This window comes from Nothobranchius furzeri, chromosome 2 (genome assembly GCF_043380555.1).
Source record: "Nothobranchius furzeri strain GRZ-AD chromosome 2, NfurGRZ-RIMD1, whole genome shotgun sequence".
In the NCBI taxonomy this organism is placed as follows: Eukaryota; Metazoa; Chordata; class Actinopteri; order Cyprinodontiformes; family Nothobranchiidae; genus Nothobranchius; species Nothobranchius furzeri.
The window spans coordinates 55,632,861-55,651,905 of NC_091742.1; the positions used below are offsets into that span (position 1 = coordinate 55,632,861).

Here is a 19,045-nt window from a genome sequence, read left to right on the forward strand (position 1 = left end):
ATCAGGCAAATAAGTGAGAGCAGGGCAGGTAATGGACCTCAGAAAGCAAGGTGGGGAAGGACAGTAAAGAGTAGTGATGTAAAGGGCTGTCAATAATTGAGCAGACTCCCATTATTGATGCAAGCTTTTTGTGAATTCATAAGAACCTCATGGGTTGCTTGACCAGAGGTAAGCTCAGGTAGAGGAAGCAAATGCACTTTGGGGGCTCTCAAGGGTGTAGATGGGCTTGTGAAGGTGTAAAGCCTTCCTACAGAAGTGGGGCTAATCATGGATGTGTTTTCATCCAAAGATAAGGATACATACATAGATCTACGTAGATCTATACCAGTGTTAATTTTGACAGGAAATTTTAATTTTATTTTAGTCTTAGTCTTTTGGCTAAAAATTAATTTTAGTCTTAGTCCTATTTTAGTCATTGGATTTATTTTAGTTTTAGTCCCATTTTAGTCGACGAAAATAACAAGTAATTTTAGTCGATAAAAATAAGCAATTTTAGTCAACAAAATGCATATATTTTTTCTAATGAAGTAATTTCCTACTTTTGTATAGAGCACAGAAAAACTAGTGTAATTTAATACACAGCGTCCAAACTCTTAACCACCACTGATCAGATATAACACACACAGCTAAGAACATAGAATATTTGAATAAAAAAACCACTTCACATGTTTAACACTTACGTGTTTAATAAAAAACAAAAAGCACACTGGAAATTACAAAGGTGCTCTTTTTAGCACCTTTGTCTAGTAGACAGTCTTTTCTTAAATGTAACTTTTTTTGTTTTCATAATGTTTTTCAATTAGATTACTTATCTTGGTTTTCTTTGGCACAGTAAACTTCTTATCCAAACTTTCTATCATCAGAATAAAATCCTCATCTTCTACTGTTGTGACCGGCAATCCTGTACATCCAATCCATGTAGCGATAGCCTCTTCCTTCATTTGTTGTTCTTTGGCATCACTCTTGTACTTTGTAGTACTTGTAAATGCGTCCTCAATGTTCTGGTTGGACATTTTTGCCTTTTTGGTAGCTGGTTGGCCACCATCAGCAATGGTTTTCTGCAACTGCAAAAAAATAAAAATACACAATTAAAACATTGACTTTCTAACAATGATTTACCTGTTGCTTTTTGAGATTTCACACATTATATTTTATATATATATATATATATATATATATATATATGTATATATATATATATATATATATCGTTATAAAATGAACCGGTAAAAGATCTGTGCGGGCTCGGGACTCGGATCATATCAGTGCAAACCAGACATTGTGAAAATTATTAACAGCCAACAGCATGCTTCACTTTACTGGTTTAGAGCGCACGTACAGCGAGCGGCTGCGACCCAAAAAGTACCAGAACCGCTCACGGTGCATGCGCAATCATGCATCAACACTGCTCACCCGCTATTTCCCTAATAACACACGTTATAGTCATGAAAATACGGTACGTCCGAATTTTTATCCCAAAATGACAGTGTTGATACAGTTTTATTTGCCTATATATTACTTTTCGGGTCGTCACGTGTACAACATTTAAGTGGATTTACCTCGGAGAAAATGGCAAAGTGGCCATTCTGTAGATGCCTCTTCAGATTCGTTGTTCTTTCCTCGGAACGACAGTCCACACTCTCAGCATGTAGTTTTGGTAGCAATGTTATCATAAGAAAATTGACTCCACACATCTTCTCTTCTTTTTCGCCCAGCAGTTAACATTTTCCTCTACTCCTTCTTCTTATGCCGTCGATATATTCAGTGAGCTATGTTTAGCATACCGCGCATACCTGCCCCTTTATACTATTCAGGGTCTGTGTTCTCTCACGTCGTCCCGCATGTTCACGGCACGCCACGCCCCTTGTCTTCTACTACGTTCGCATCTCAAAACAACACAATAGTCGCACCGCACCATAGAGCGCCATGTAGAAGAGCGTCATCGTAGAGTTTCGTCTCGTCTTTCGTTCGTTGACTAAAAGTTTCAATCAATTTAATTATCGTCTTCGTCTTTTTCCAAGCTTTTATTTTGAATTTTTGTTTCATTTTCGTCTAAATATATTTTCGTGACGAAAAAAAAGACGAAAATATTTTGTCAACAAAATTAACACTGATCTATACATCTATTGGCACTATCAGGCACAGCACTTGGCTGGTTCCAATCCTATCTCAAAGACGGGGGCTATGTTGTCTCTATTAGGGACTACCAATCAAAGCAGATCAACATGACAGGTGGGGTCCCCCAAGGCTCAATTCTAGGACCACTACTCTTTAATCTCTATATGCTCCCTCTGGGTCAGGTCATACTTAATAACAACATCGTATCATAGCTATGCTGATGACACCCAGATATACCTAGCCCTAACACCTAGTGACTGTCGGCCACAGGACTCACTTTATCATTGTCTAGAGCAAGTAAACAGCTGCATGCAGTCGAACTTCCTTCAGCTAAACAAATACAAGACTGAAGTTATTGTCTTTGGCAACAAGAAGGATAGAATGGATGTTACTGCTCAGCTAGACTCCAGGGGAATAAAGACAAAAACCCAGATTAGAAATCTTGGTATTATTGACTCAGACCTGAACTTCTCTGGACATATTTAGGCTATAACTAAATCAGCGTTTTATCACCTTCATCAAATATCAAGAGTTAGATGTCTCATCTCCAGACCAGACTTAGAGAAACTCATTCATACTTTTATTTCTAGTTGCGTGGACTACTGCAATGGTCTCCTAAGTGGTCTTCCCCAAAAAGCTGTGAAGCAACTGCAGCTTGTTCAGAATGCTGCTGCTAGAGTCCTAGCAAGAACTAAGAGAATGGAGCACATCACTCCTGTTCTTAGATCCCCACACTGGTTACCAGTAAATTACAGAATATATTTCAAAGTGCCCCTACTAGTTTATAAATCACTCAGTGGCACTGGACCAAAATATGTGTCCAAGCTCATTCCTGTATATACACCCAATAGGGCTCTGAGATCCCTTGGAAACAATCAGCTAGTAGAACCACGGGGCAGAACCAAACAAGGCAGAGATGCATTTAGTTACTATGCTGCTCACATATGGAATCAGCTCCCCCATGACCTCAGATGTGCTCCAACCCTAGTGTTTAAAACAAAACTGAAAACCCTATTGTACTCATCAGCAGTTTAAAAGCATTGTTTCTTATGTTGCATCCACTGCAATCTGCGCTGTAACTTTGTCTTAATTTTGTAACAACTCTTAACTTTGTCCTTTAGCCCAAAACTATAATTCTATCTCTGTAATTTAATTTGTGTTATGTTGTTTTCATACCATTTCCTGATAATTGTGAAGCAAATTGAATAGACTCTTTGTTCGAAATGTGCTTTATAAATAAAGCTGCCTTGCATTTCCCATACATACAAACATGGATCTATACCTACATCTATACATACGTACACAGATGGAAAAATAAATCTATACATGCATACATCTACACGTGACTACACAAAGTCACGTGACTCACAACAAGGGAAAAACTGAAATAAAAAATGTGTGGGACTGAAAATAATGTGACCAAAGGGACATTTTATTCCAAGATGTGTCCAGTAATTAGCATTACGAGTGTCTACAATCTCCTTTAAGGATTCTGAGTTCTATAAAGTGTCTGAATTACTAGAGTGTCCATCAGCTATCACCAGCTGGCTAGAAGATAACTTCCTTCAGACTGAATGTCTGATCATTGCCCCTGAGAGCATGGTTCCTCTGATTAGTCTAAAACTTGGTCATTTATCCTCTGCTGTTAAGACAAACTTAAGGAATTTGGGTGTTATTTTTGACCAATCAGTGTCTCTTGAAGGTCACTCAAAAACGTAGGTCCGAAACTGTTTTTATCATTTAAGAAATATCTCCAAACTGTGAAGTTGGTGTCAAAACATGAACTTGAAATGGTTCTCCATGCCTTTATCTCCTCCTATCTAGATTACTTTAACACACGTTTCACATGTTTTAACAAAAAAGTCCTTGACCGCCTTCAGTTATTCCAAAACTCTGCAGCGAGGCTCCTAACTGAAGCAAACAGAAGAGCTCACATCACTCCTATTCTGATGTCTCTGCACTGGTTACCCGTTAACGTTAGAGTTCATTTTAGAATCCTGACTAGAACTTTCAGGGCTCTACATGGTCAAGCTCCTCCCTATATTACTGAATCGGTAACACCTTATGCTCCAACCCGTGCCCTCAGGTCCACACACCAGAACCTTCTAGAAGTTCCAAAGACCATATATAAAAGTCGAGGTGATCCTCCTTCCACACTGTTGCACCCCAACTCTGGAATGATCTTCCTTTATCCTTGTGCAGCGTTGACAGTTAGACACTTTAAAAAACAGCTAAAGTCCCTTTTATTTAAAGCTGCTTTTAACTAAACCTTTTATTTTCTTATTTGTAACTCAAATGTTGAATCTATGACTTTATTTTTTCTGATGTTAATCTAATTCTGTTTTGAGAGCATTTAGATTTTATCTGTTAATCTATTTGTAATTTTATGACTTTGTTTTATTTTACTTTGATCTATGTGAAGCACTTTGTGATTCTATGTCTGTGATAAGTGCTATAATAAAATTTACTTACTTACTACCATCATGTAATCAGTCAGTGGACCTTTATATAGGGCTGCAGGTAGTCACTATGTTGTTTGGTGTTATGGTGTGTACCACACTCAACATGGACCAGGAAAAGAAAAGTAAAGAGTTGTCTCTGGAGATCAGAAAGACCAATTGTAGACAAGCATGTTCAAGGTAAAGGCTATAAGACCATCTCCAAGTGACTACAGTTGCACATATTATTCAGACAATTAAGATCCATGGGACTGTAGCCGACCTCCTGGATGTAGCCACAGAAGGAAAATTGATGATCAATCAAAGGGACGGATAATTTGAATGGCAACAAAAGAGCCCAGGCAAAAGATCCAAGGTGAACTTCAAGCTCAAGGATCATCAGTGTCAGATAGCACCATCAGTTTTTGTTTGAGCCAAAGTGGACAACATGGGAGATGACCAAGGAGGACACCATTGTTTTTTTTTTTTTTTTTTTTTTTTACCGTGTCCTGTCTGGCTGTGAAGCAAGCAGAATTGATGTCTGAATGATGGTGACAAGCCTTACAGATTCACTCTCAGGTGGAGCATCAAAGCGTCTGCTTTTAATGTCACGCCTGATACTTAAAACTTTATCGTTATTGTTGTTGAATGCTTTGTAATTCCGACCAGACACGGAGACAGAGGTGAAAGAGAAAGGAAAAGAAAAGGTGGGGAGAGAGGAGGCGGGGGGGGGGGGGGGGGTCCACAAAAATAAACAATGAACAAGAGTCTGCTTCTAGACCTGCAGAAAAAAACAAAAAAAAAAGCAAAAGGACAAAAAAAAGGGACACAACAACAATACAACAAGATCAAGCTATCACTGCGTCAACTTGATGAAAACATATATAATCAACATTGCTTAACTGAAGAATCACGATAATAAATCACAGTGCATTAAGTGCCCACCATAGTCTTAAGACCTGTGTTTAACGTGCCCAAGCCCATACTTTTGAGAGTACCATGTGAGCACCTGTGTGTGTACACGCGCTTGTTTATTTAAGGTTTCTCTATAGGATCGTCCAACAGAGAGTGTGAGGGACCACAGATCCGCCCCCCAAAGATGCGCAGGAGACGGGGGGAGCTCCAAGTCCCAGAGATCCAAGCGCTGCCCCAGAACACAGGAACCCCAAGGAGACTGCAACCAGAAAGGCCCCCGCCCCCCTCGAGAGGCACAGAGGATAGCCCCGGGGGGCCACAACCAGTAGCCGGCAGAGTCCCGGGAGACATCATTGGCAAGCCCACAGGCCCGCCCGCAGCCTCCCACCCCCTAGCCGGCCGAGCCCGGGACCCAGCGACCCGGGACCCAGGGGCGAACACCCCCCGCCGGGGACCCAGCAGAGCCCAGGGACCCAGATCCCACCAGGCAGCCACCGGGATCTATCATGCAGATGCCAAAATCTTAAACCCCCCAGACCCGGTTGCCACGAACACCCAGGCAGACCAAGGCACAACCCCTCACACCAGGTGTGGCAGGGGGAGGGGGGACGAAAATCTATATCATCAAGAGAAGTTCCAGGAGAGGGGAGGAGTCAGAGGCCCCACCTGACATATACAGTCATACACAAACACAGTCACACACTCCCTCCCTCATACTCACACATACACAAACAACCCAAGACTTACAAAAATGCACGCCGGACACCCACTCATGCTCCCCATACACACCCTATTCACTCTGGTCCCGGTACTGCTGCACATTGGGTACAACCATCACCGGTAACCAGAGTTTGACCCTTTCTGCTGGGGTGCTGATGAGCAGGCTCCCCCACCCAATGCTAAGCACAGCAACCCACCACCCCAACCAGACGGCCAGATCTCCCTCCTAGCCTCCAGCCCCAGGAAGCCAAGCGACAACAGAGGTGGCTAAGACCCCTAGGACACCATTGTTGAAAACAAATCATAAAGCCAGACTGGAATTTGCCAAACTACATGTTGACAAGCCAGAGCTTCTAGGAGAATGTGCCATGAACAGATGAGACAGTTAAACTTTGTGCCAAGGCTCATCAGCTCTATGTTCACAGATGGAAAAATGAAGCATATCAAGAAAAGAACATTGTCCCTACTGTGGAACATGGAGGAGGCTCTGTTATTTTTGGGGCTGCTTTGCTGCATCACAGTGTGTCCTAAATATGTGAAGGGTGCAATGAAATCAAGACTACCAAGGGCTTCTAGAGAGAAATGTGCTGGCCAGTGTCAGAAAGCTTGGTCTCAGTCACAGGTCATGGGTCTTGCAACGGGACAGCGACTCAAAACACACAGCTAAACACACCCAAGGATAGCTAAGAGGAAAACATTGAACTATTCTAAAGTGGCCTTCTATGAGCCCTGGCCTCAGTCCTATTGAGCATCTTTGGAAGAAGCTGAAGCATGCTGCCTGGAAAAGGCGCCCTTCAAATCTGAGACTACTTGAGCAGTGTGCTCATGACGAGTGGGCCCAAATACTTGCTTAGATGTGTAGAAGTGTCATTGACAGTTACATGAATCGTTTGCTTCCAGTGATTAGGCAGCTTTATTTGTAAAGCACATTTCAAACACAATTCAAAGCGCTTGAGTTGTTGTTTCTACTTTTATTGATTACCTCAAACAGTTAGGGATACCATCGTCAGGCCTGTTCCATGAGTTTAGTTTTTAAATAATTCCATTGAAGCATGATATCATTAAAAAGCAATGTCTGACTTTCACTGGTTAAATTTCATAGCATTTTATTTGTTTACTGTTTTCAGGTTCAAGTTATTTCTGTGACCATTGTGGGTTTTTCTTTCATTGACCAAAGGCTACCAGCAGTTTTTTATTTTCATCTTGACATGTCTTGAATGTGAGCTGCAGTCTTCTTTATCAACTGTTTTTCCCTCTGGACATAACCAATCCAGTCAGCCAAATAGGCTATGCCCATCACTGTTCTGTTGGATGGTCTCTTCAGTTGATTGCCCTTTAGGCTAGTTTCATGATCTTGATGGCGAGTTTCAACCTTTGTATATGTTACTTTCTGATTTGATAACTCCTTGAACCAGTGTGCTTGATGCTACCCTCCAAGACATTTTCTGTCAAATCTGTAGGTGCAGCAGTGGTTGATTTTCTGTTTACTTTATCTATAGTGAGCTGCCGCTGCACAAAATTATCTGTCTGATCAGGATTTCTACCTTTTAGATCTTTTAGTCAGCAATAGATTTTCAAACCTTATAACCGTAATGTGATCTGGTTAGCTCCATTGTACTCAATAAAACACTTGGACACAAAATGTTATCAAGTGAAAAAAGCAGTTTGACTCCAGTCAGACCTTACTAGATCCAGTTTAAATACGTAGAAGTTTTCACCCTAGCCAAAGTAAAACAATAAATAAATAAAAAAAAAGACAAAACTTTATTTTCAGGGGTAACAAACAACGTTTGCATATGGACAAGAAGAGCAGTTACATGGAAAAATGAGCAATTTTCAAAACATATCTGTTTGTAGGTACAAGACCACAAAGAAACACTTGAGTCAGCAGAAACTTTATATTTTCTCACCTGATGTGCTCAAACTTCACCTCCACAACATCTAACAGTTAAAACAGTACCGCTCAATGTTCTCTGCCTTCTTACAGAGCACAGTCGAGACACAGGTGTCGCAGCTGCAGGGAGAAAAACAACGGCCCCTGTCTTTCTGGCAAATGATAAAATGTCAAGTGTTCTGAGATGGTTTATTTTTTTATTTGTATGCATAAAAAAAATAGATAAAGAAAACCAGAAATGTCTGTGTCCCAAATTGAAACTTGACTAGGGACTGATAGAATACAGAATGTGAAGTTAAAGTCCCATTAGTCATCACACACTGGTGAAATTCATCTCCGCATTTGCCCCATCCCCGTGGGGAGCAGTGAGCTGCAGCAGTGGCTGCGCTCGGGAACCATTTGGTGGTTTAACCCCGCAACCCAACCCCTTAAAGCTGAGTGTAGAGCAGGAAGGCTTTGGATCCCATTTCTAAAGACTTTGGTATGACTCGACTGGGACTTGAACCCTGATCTCCCAGTCCCAGGACAGACACTACCACTAGTCCTCTGAGAAGACTGTACACACACATATAATTCAATCTTTACTAGGTTATAACGTTTTTCAGATATCAACTCAAGTGTACAACAGACATACCAGATTACACAATGCCACAGTTCTTTCTATGGTTAAACAACAATGAAGCTTAAAGGAAAAGGTTATGTGTGAGAAACCTAATCCACCTTATGACCCATCAGCATGTAGAAACACCTTTAGCAGCAAAAACTTAATAGTCTACTAGGGGCGTAACGCCATGTCCGTACATATTCAGATTTTTCTGTAAAGCACGTTTGATACCGAGAGATGTACTGAATTCCCATGGAAGTTTTACTGTGTTGCACTTCAGCTAGCACTACTGACTGAAACTTGCGTTGACTGAAGCGATGAGTACGTGATGTTGTCCGTTGCCCTGATTGGTCCTAGCTCTGGAGACCGTTTGAAAGACAACTATAGAGTTTGCCCCACACTTGGGTTGTGTCAGTGGTTTGATGCCATACTATTGACATATGTAGAAAGGCTTACTTTGTCTTCAATCCAAATTCCTCAAACTGAGATTGCTCTCTGAGTCGTCTACAAGCAAGATGTTAATTGTTTCATAAATAATTAGACCAAATATTGTGTATCTGTATCAAAAACACAGTTATTTTCACACATTAGTGTAGGCGGATTATCTAATCTGGTTTACAGCCATTCATTTAGAAATTGTTGGGAAAAAAATCTTTTGAGAGCGATGTTCATCAACGCTGCATGATGCTGAGCCGCTTCTTTGTTAGGAGTGACTTTATTCTCATCCTTTCCAGCAGACATACACAACCCCCCACTGTGATGTCTTTTTTTCTATAAGTGTAGATCTCCCCTTTTTTTTATACACAATGAGGTTCTCCTTTGAACTTTCCTTTGCTTTGTATTCATAAAACTGTTTCCCACAGGCCATGAAAACACTGCTGTCTTTTTATTTTTTGTCCTTATTATTTTTGGTGCCAAGTCCTGCCTACTCTGCAGTTTTTTCCCACTCATTGCTGTAGTTCCTGATGCTGGAGATGTGACACAAGTTATAAAACGTGATTCTTATACGTGGCCACACTGCGGCGGAGGCTGATGCTGACTTAAGATGATGCGGCGAACAGAGCATCACATGGAAGAGGGGAAGGATGTCGTATATAATCCCTGTTATTTAGACACTGAAAGGCACACAGAGGTGATAGTTGAAGGAAGTATGCAAAAATATGACTCTAATCCCTGTTTTACATTAGGTTTGTCATCCACACAATGAGATGTCAGCTTGTCTCTTCTTCTTACCCGGTCCAGTACTTGTTGTTCTTCTTCACTGGGTTTATTTTTGCCTAGTGGCGCCTTAAAGAAAACGCTGAGTTCCCATCAGCTTCTGTTCTTAAATAAGCTGCAGGAATAAAGTGAAAAGCCACATTTTTCTATCACTGAGATCAATAAACTATATTCCGTCTGTTTTCACACTGATGTGCTTCAGCGGTGTGGTTTCTTAACCTCTTCCAAACATTTCTTGATGTTTTCCCGCACGGTAATCAATTAATTAATTTTGGTGGCATGATTCATTGTGTGCCAAAGAACAGGCACATAATGAGCGTACTATTTGATATTTCAAACAGGCAGAGAAGCAATTTACTTAAACTAAAAATCACTATGACGTGATGAGAACTTTTAAAATAAAAAAACAGACATCAGTTCTTTGTTTGGAGATCAGTAGCAGGGTCCTCCATCGTGTCGTTTGCTCAAACTCATGAATATCTAAAAATACACATCTTGAGACGAGGTGTTTGATTCCCTCTGCGACCACACGAATGTTGATTCTTTACTTTCCAGATGAGGAGCTGTCATTCTGTCAGAGTGCTGGTGTTTGTTTTATGGATGATGACTTGATGTGTAGATTTTAGACTGTAAACCATTGACTTTTTTTAAACAACTTTAAAAGTTTGAAATTTTCTTTTACCACAAGAAAGAGGAAAAAATAAACTGAAGTAAAAAGAGGCTCTGTTGACGTTCTCAAATTTGCAAGAGCTTCCCGGTTGATCTCAGACTTTGATATCAGTTTGCAGATTTTATTTGATTTTGTTTTTCTGGCTTCTGTTGAACAGCTGCCCCAGTGGGCTCAGCTTTGGACCTGTGATGTTAGTCTGTGTGTGCTTGTGTGTTTGCAATCCTTTGGTAATTCTTGTGTTTCCACTTTGCTGGCTTTGATAGCTCGGTGTCTCGGGCGGGAGGGGAATGGGCTTTACAATGTCGGCTTTGTGTCTTTTTTTTTAAGTCCGTTTGAAAAGTTGCAGAGGAAGATGTCTGACAGGCCTTCTGTGTGTACACGGTTTGAATGTAAAACCCTGGCTGGAACTTGATGCATGGTGCTACGTTGGGGCTATTTAGCTGAGCAGTGATCTGTGGACGTAACAGTGGGATAGACTCAAGGACATCCAGTGTGTTTGAACTTCCATTTACCAATTCTGACCATCCTGCTATTTACTCAGCAGCTACTTTCAAAAATATGCCTATTAAATTGCTCGTCAACCCAAACAGCTAATCAGCCAACCACAAGGTAGCAACCGAATGCATCGAAGCTTCTAGATGTGTTAAAAGACAATTAGCAGAAAATAAAACGGAGCATTAGAGTGGACAAAAAGGAGATTTTAGTGACTTTGAAGGGAGGTTATGATGGTTTGTCGGTTGGTTTGTGTATTTCATGTGTTGGATAGATTTTCTCATTCTTCGCAGTCTTAAGAGTAAAAACGTTAGAAAGCCAACTGGATTAATCTTGTTGCTTGAAGACATTTCACCTCCAAGTAGAGAACGTATCCGTTGAGCTGCAATTGAGGGGTCAGGCTGGCTCTACATGATGGATTATTACAGCCAAGGTCTGCAGAACAGAACATGTTAACCTGGAACCAGATGGACTCTAGCAGCAGAAGACCACACCAGGTGTCAGATAAGAACAGGAAACTGAGACTACATTTCACACGGGGTCACCAGAACTGGACCAGCAGATACTGGAGAGACTTTTCTTGTTCTTATGATCCATTCATTCTTGTGTTAACGCTCCAGGCTGCTGCTGCTGCTGGTGGGAGATGTTCTTGTCCCACTTTGGACCCTGCAGTACCACTGCAGCCTGGTTTAAACCCCACAGCCTACCTGAGTGGTGTTGCTTACCATGTCCATCCCTTTATGTCCACATGGACCCATCTTCTGATGGCTACTTCCAGCAGGATGAAGCACCATGTCATAAATCTCCAATCATCTCAGACTGGTTTCTAGAACATACTTATGAGTTCACTGGACTCCAGTGACTTCCACAGTCACCAGATCTCAATCCAGTCTGGAACCTTTGGGATATGGTGCAACAGGAGATTCTTATCCTAGATGGAACTGTGTGATGGTGTCATGTCAACATGGACCAGAACCTTTGAGCATGGTTCCCAACATCTTGTAAATGATTAAAGCAGTTCTGAAGACCAAAGTGTCCATCCTGGTACTAGAAAGGTTTACCCAACAAAGTTGCAAGTGACTCTGCAACCAGTGTGCCTGTTGTCTAAGGCAGCCATATTTTATTTAGAAGTTAGGATGGGATAAGAACTTCAGCACTTTCAGTTAGAAATTCTCCAACATTTTTTGTTAATCAGACTTTAGAGTACAAATACAAGATATCAATATTTAGATTTCTGTATTTAAAGAAGGCAAAAAAATTGATCTTGTATCTAATTGACTTAAAAACCAGTCAAACGCACTACCGCTCCTCGAGGAAGTGTGATCGTTTCCTAGTTCTTGGGCAGGGACTTGCATAACATTACCGTAATGTGTTGTATACCACTGGAAAGCGTAGCAGCTCAGCTTTCAGAATCCATTAGAATTACGTTGATTGCTTCAACGGTTGAAGAGTTACGGTAGTTCACAGTATGGAAGCTGTTTTGTGTCGGCGCCGACACAAAACCGCAGTAGAAGTGTTATAAAGGCCCCATTATAAGTAATAACATAATAAATACAACACATTCGAGTTTAACATGCATAACATAGCAGTAGGCAAGAGGAACCGTTTTGTTTTGATCAAACCAGAAACACAGATACACTCCTGTAATAAACATAATACAAATCTGCATGCAAACGCAGCAGTGGCCAGTTTCTATTGTAAAGAATATAGATGTTAAGTGATCTCTTCATGTCCTCATCTCATGCTACCGAATGTCTCACTCCAAGAGAAGCAAATGTTAATATCTGTGTGTGCTAGACTTGTCACTCTCATCTTTACGGGGTTTCTCTCACCAAAGGCTAACTTAATTTTCACCAATCACACCTCACCCTGTGTTTCAATTACTGCTTGTTCAGGGTAGAATTTTCTGTCTCAGTATTCAGTTGCGCTTTGGCTCCCAAAGATCCAATAAAACCCACTGAAGACACGCAAAAGTGGTAAATTAACACTCTGATTCAAAGACTTAAGGATGCCCTGATCCCTCCACTCTGGCTGTGTTTGATTCCTTACCCCCTCACTCCTTTACACACGTTCACACACGTATATTCGTCTGCCATCTGCTTCTCTTTTTCTGTTTTTTACTCATGCACGTGTCCACAGGGGAGCGCCAGGAGTGGATGGAAATTCTTCAGACGGCCACGCACCCCCCTGCCTGCAGCTCCCAGAAGTGCTCTGACAACCTACTCCTCCTCTCTTCCGCAAACAAGCGAGGCTTGCTGGAGCTCCGTGGTTACAAAGGCAGAGTGCTGGCGTCCCTGGTGGGGAGTAAAGTCAGGCTCTGCAAAACAGAACAGGTACTTCCAACACTACCGGGACCTCCTCTGTACAGAATGACAGCTACGTGCTTAAAAGGAGGAAGATGATAAGCCTCCTTGAAGCAGCTGTGGGAGAAATGGATCAGCCGGTGAATGTGTAATGCAGAAAAAAATAAATATATGTTAAAATGTTTTAGTCTGCACTGAAATGCACGGAGCTTGCAGTGCATGCACATGCAAGCATGCAGACTGGCTGTTAGGGGCCCTGTAGCTCGTAGCTTGAGTCCTCATCATAAACTCTTTAGTGCGTGTTGTTTGTGGGTTTTTCTGTTCTTTCATGTCTGGAGCGGCTGTCTTGTGAAGCTGAAAAGGCAAAAAAAAAAAAAAAAGACTAGAGATTTGGTCAAGTTTTCAGTTATACCGATCATGTGGGTGGGAAGTGATTTTAGTATGTAGCTGTAATCCTTTGAAGTGTTTGGATTTTATGCATTTCTTTATACAGGTTAAAAGGCATTGAGCTTGTTTTAGAATTAAAACATTTTTTTTTATTCGTTAAACAAATGAGAACTATATTTTATAAGTGAAAATTTTATTTGGTTTGCACTTAGCTGCCAAAGAAACATTAGTTAAAAGGGGCCATATCATGGAAAATCCACTTTTTGTAGCTTTTTAGGATGTGATATTTTTATTTCCTCATGAAAAATACCCCTAAATCTGTTTTTGGCTGCATTTATCCTTTTTCCTGTTTCAGCTGCAAATTTAGAGTTTTACTTTGAAATTCATAAAAACAGATCAATGTCATATTTGCACGTCACTCCATCTTCCGGCTCCCGACACTAGGCCCTGGTCCCCCCCTCTGAATCCAATATGGGTTTTGAATCCCGCCTCCTAAGGCTAGCTCAGGATGTGCTGTTTAAACAGTTTAAAATATAAGGACCAATATTTATTTCTTTAGCCAGTGTGAGTCTTATGTGAGCTGAGTATATATATATATATATATATATATATATATATATATATATATATATAGTAAATGTGAAATCTGCTTCAGCTGGCTAAATAAATTAGTGTCGACACCAGGATTTGAACGCACGTCAGCACATGGCAAAACTGAGTTGGCAGGCAGACATCTTAACCTCTGGACTATCTTAGCCACAGCAATTAACTCACCTAAGATGCTTTGATAGACACGTTTTGTCGGAGCGTGCATGGGCAGAGTTTCACTAAGATAAAGCGTTTGATTTTCCAGTATAAATTCACGCTGATGAAAATAACCTGTATTTAAGGTAAATGACATCTCTATAGTGCCAATGGTAATATTTTATCATATACAGGGAGTGCAGAATTATTAGACAAGTTGTATTTTTGAGGAATATTGTTATTATTGAACAACAACCATGTTCTCAATGAACCCAAAAAACTCATTAATATCAAAGCTGAATTTTTTTGGAAGTAGTTTTTAGTTTGTTTGTAGTTTTAGCTATTTTAGGGGGATATCTGTGTGCAGGTGACTATTACTGTGAATAATTATTAGGCAACCTAACAAAAAACAAATATTACCCATTTCAATTATTTATTTTTACCAGTGAAACCAATATAACATCTCCACATTCCCAAATATACATTTCTGACATTCAAAAACAACACAACAACAAATAAGCGACCAATATAGCCACCTTTCTTTGCAAGGACACTCAAAAGCCTGCCATCCATGGATTCTGTCAGTGTTTTGATCTGTTCACCATCAACATTGCGGGCAGCCGCAACCACAGCCTCCCAGACACTGTTCAGAGAGGTGTACTGTTTTCCCTCCTTGTAAATCTCACACTTGATGATGGACCATAGGTTCTCAATGGGGTTCAGATCAGGTGAACAAGGAGGCCATGTCATTAGTTTTTCTTCCTTTATACCCTTTCTTGCCAGCCACGCTGTGGATTACTTGGACACGTGTGATGGAGCATTGTCCTGCATGAAAATCATGTTTTTCTTGAAGGATGCAGACTTCTTCCTGTACCACTGCTTGAAGAAGGTGTCTTCCAGAAACTGGCAGTAGGACTGGGAGTTGAGCTTGACTCCATCCTCAACCCGAAAAGGCCCCACAAGCTGATCTTTGATGATACCAGCCCAAACCAGTACTCCACCTCCACCTTGCTGGCGTCTGAGTGGGACTGGAGCTCTCTGCCCTTTACCAATCCAGCTACGGGCCCATCCATCTGGCCCATCAAGACTCACTCTCATTTCATCAGTCCATAAAACCTTAGAAAAATCAGTCTTGAGGTATTTCTTGGCCCAGTCTTGACATTTCAGCTTGTGTGTCTTGTTCAGTGGTGGTCGTCTTTCAGCCTTTCTTACCTTGGCCATGTCTCTGAGTATTGCACACCTTGTGCTTTTGGGCACTCCAGTGATGTTGCAGCTCTGAAATATGGCCAAACTGGTGGCAAGTGGCATCTTGGCAGCTGCACGCTTGACTTTTCTCAGTTCATAGCAGTTATTTTGCGCCTTGGTTTGTCCACACGCTTCTTGCGACCCTGTTGACTATTTTGAATGAAACGCTTGATTGTTCGATGATCACGCTTCAGAAGCTTTGCAGTTTTAACACTGCTGCATGCCTCTGCAAGATATCTCACTATTTTTGACTTTTCTGAGCCTGTCAAGTCCTTCTTTTGACCCATTTTGCCAAAGGAAAGGAAGTTTCCTAATAATTATGCACACCTGATATAGGGTGTTGATGTCATTAGACCACACCCCTTCTCATTACAGAGATGCACATCACCTAATATGCTTAATTGGTAGTAGGCTTTCGAGCCTATACAGCTTGGAGTAAGACAACATGCATGAAGAGGATGATGTAGACAATATACTCATTTGCCTAATAATTCTGCACTCCCTGTACTGTGCCTACCTTTGCTCTCAAATGTTTAAAATATTATGATATCACACCTTTAAAAACAAACCAAAGAAATGTTTATTGTGTGCACGAGATGGTTTCTGGTATACACGAGATACCAACGTCTTCTTCCCCTGAAGGCCTACATAGATTTGGTAGCAATACATCAGTGGGAAAAATCTATTTATATTTTATTATATCATGTAGTCATATTGATAAAGAAATGTGCAGTTGCATCTGCAGTTCTTAAATGCTCCATCAGGGGCAGTGAACACATTTGTTCATGTGTATTAAAGCAAATATACAGAACAAGCTAGGTTTTGAACGCAATCACGGTTATGGAACACTCACCCCTTCCCTTGGGTATCTTCCCTGAGATGATTCTGCCGGAACTGGAATCCTTTGATGCTGGACGAAACCAGATAGCGCTTCTTCTTCTGGCTCTTGGAGAGTACAAACGCTTTTTTCTCCTCTCCCTCCCTGCTCTTCCCAAGGCTTTTTGTCCTGTCTGCCTGTGCACTGTGCGTCTCTGCATTTTTTTCTGGAAACTGGAAATTAAACATGGATTTTGTCAGTTGGTCTCTCAGCACGATTGACAAATTTTTTTCAACGATGAGAACGGGCTCCTTGATGCCCCTCTGGGACAGAGCCAGCTGGGTATATCACGGACTCCTGGAAATAGTGGAACTTGGTCTGCCTCTCTCACCTGTCCGTAGAGGATTCTGAAGATGTCTGGATATTCGTCATCTTGGTGTCGGGATTCCTGCCGTTTGGCCTGAGCGGTTACCTGGCTTACCAGAAAATTAACGAGCTTTCGAGGAATGTTGGCTTAATCCCGGAGCTCAGGGATGGAATGCATCGTGCTGTAAACTCACAAACTCATATAATTGTCGAGATGAGTCGTAAGCTTGGAACTTTGGCTGAAATTCAGGCTCTGGCACAGAAGGTTGATTCGATCAAGGAGAGAGTTGACGGATCAGCACGAATTGGAATAGATTGATAATGCCATTATTGGACCTGGAGGGGTTGAAGATCCAACAGAAATATAAGGCAGAGAGGAAATTATCTCTGCCTGTACCCAAAACAATTCTTGTTATCTGAATCTGGTGCCCTTGAAGCCTGTGAGGCTGAAGTGAAAACTTCCCTCAGAAGAAATGTGGAATGTTGTTGCTGCTATGGAAACCCTTTCTCCCTATCCCAGTCTGGGCGGGACTGTGACCGGTGAAGGCCGTGGAACCGCATCTAGGAGTCAATGTGCTCTCTAACCCAAATATCTCCCTCCCCTGCCCAAATGGAGGTGATGAGCGCTGCTATTGTGGCTGCAATCTCTGAAGTGAGGACAGTCCCAACCTACCTCCCCACCTAGTGGACACTTATGTTGTGTATCGTCTGAAGTCTGTTTGCATATCTGTCTGAGGTGTTTTTTTGCATAGCAAAGCTATCCTCTCTGTAAGGGGTAACCCTGAAGTGCCTTTTTTCCCTCCCCCTGACTCTATCCTCATATAAACCTTCTTGATATATAACGGTAGCGTGACTCGTGTTGCGAATGACCACTGTCACCAATTCTTGTCATGTGTCTATGTATGTATGTCTGATCTTGGAATTGTGTGTACTGAAACAATTGAATTAACCTCTGGGATTAATAAAGTACTTTTGAATTGAATTGAATTGAATTGAAACATATTTTGTTGTCCGTGACTTCAAATGGTGTTTTTCTTTTTGGGACTCTGGTAGTTTGTCCTAAAGTTGACGTGGTAGCAGCCGGCTGTTTCTCCTTCTCTGATGTTATTGAGCGGAGAACCTCTCACACCAGTGGTGTTCTGTTGCCAAATATGCAAGTGTGTAATGAGTGGAAGACCCAGTGACGTGTGGCTGTTTGATCTGTTAAACACCTTCTCCAAATCCACAAAACACATGTAGACTGGTTGCGCAAATTCCCACGCACCCTCCAGGATCCCCCTGAGGGTATAGAGCTGGTTCAGTGTTCCACGGCCAGGACGAAAACCACATTGCTCCTCCTGAATCTGAGGTTCAACAATCCAATGGACCCTCCTCTCCAGAACCCCTCAATAGACCTTACCAGGAAGGCTCAGGAGTGTGATCCCCTTTTAGTGGAACACACCCTGTAGTCCCTCTTTTTTAATAAGGGAACCACCACCCCGGTCTGCCAGTCCAGTGGGACTGCCCCTGATGTCCATCCGATATTGCAGAGCCGTGTCAGCCAACACAGCCCCACAACATCCAGAGCCTTAAGGAACTCCGGGCGGATCTCATCCACCCCTGGAGCCTCGCCACAGAGGAACTTTTTAACCACCTCAGTGACCTCAGCACCTGATCTCACCGAACTCCTCCCACGCCTGGTTTTTGACTCAGTGACCACCCGAGCCACATTCCGCTTGGACTGCCGGTACCCGTCAGCTGCCTCCTGACCCAGGCTTTCCACAGGAGCCGTCAGCAGCACGCTACTGCAGCAGCACATCTTGCTTGCATAAACTGCTGCTTGGCCCTTCACACGAGACACGAAGCAGCAGGGGAGCAGCTGTCACCGACCGAGCATGAAGTCACACGAGTGACTCGTCAGTAAACACAACAACAAGCAGGAGAAAACTACAACATGTCTCCAAAAGGTTTGTGTTTTATGTTCTGTCCGTTTTATAATCGCCAATACGGACCTGAAAAACAAAGGAGACCGCTAGCTAGGTGATGACTTCTCACAGGACCGCACATTTAGTAACTGTTTTTGAAAGTAAAGCATCGGAAGGCAGTACGTTTCTTCATTCTGAAAATCTCGGGAG

General features: G+C 41.9%; 1 protein-coding gene across 3 annotated transcripts in view; it reads left to right on the plus strand.

Annotated features, from left to right (window-relative positions):
• Positions 1-19,045, plus strand: part of arap2 (ArfGAP with RhoGAP domain, ankyrin repeat and PH domain 2) — a 251,081-nt gene that overhangs the window by 65,980 nt on the left and 166,056 nt on the right. For all 3 annotated transcript variants that reach the window (XM_070546657.1, XM_070546659.1, XM_070546667.1), the window contains exon 9: positions 13,209-13,402. In XM_070546657.1, the coding sequence (XP_070402758.1) occupies positions 13,209-13,402 (194 nt within the window). The remainder of the gene's footprint in view (positions 1-13,208; positions 13,403-19,045) is intronic.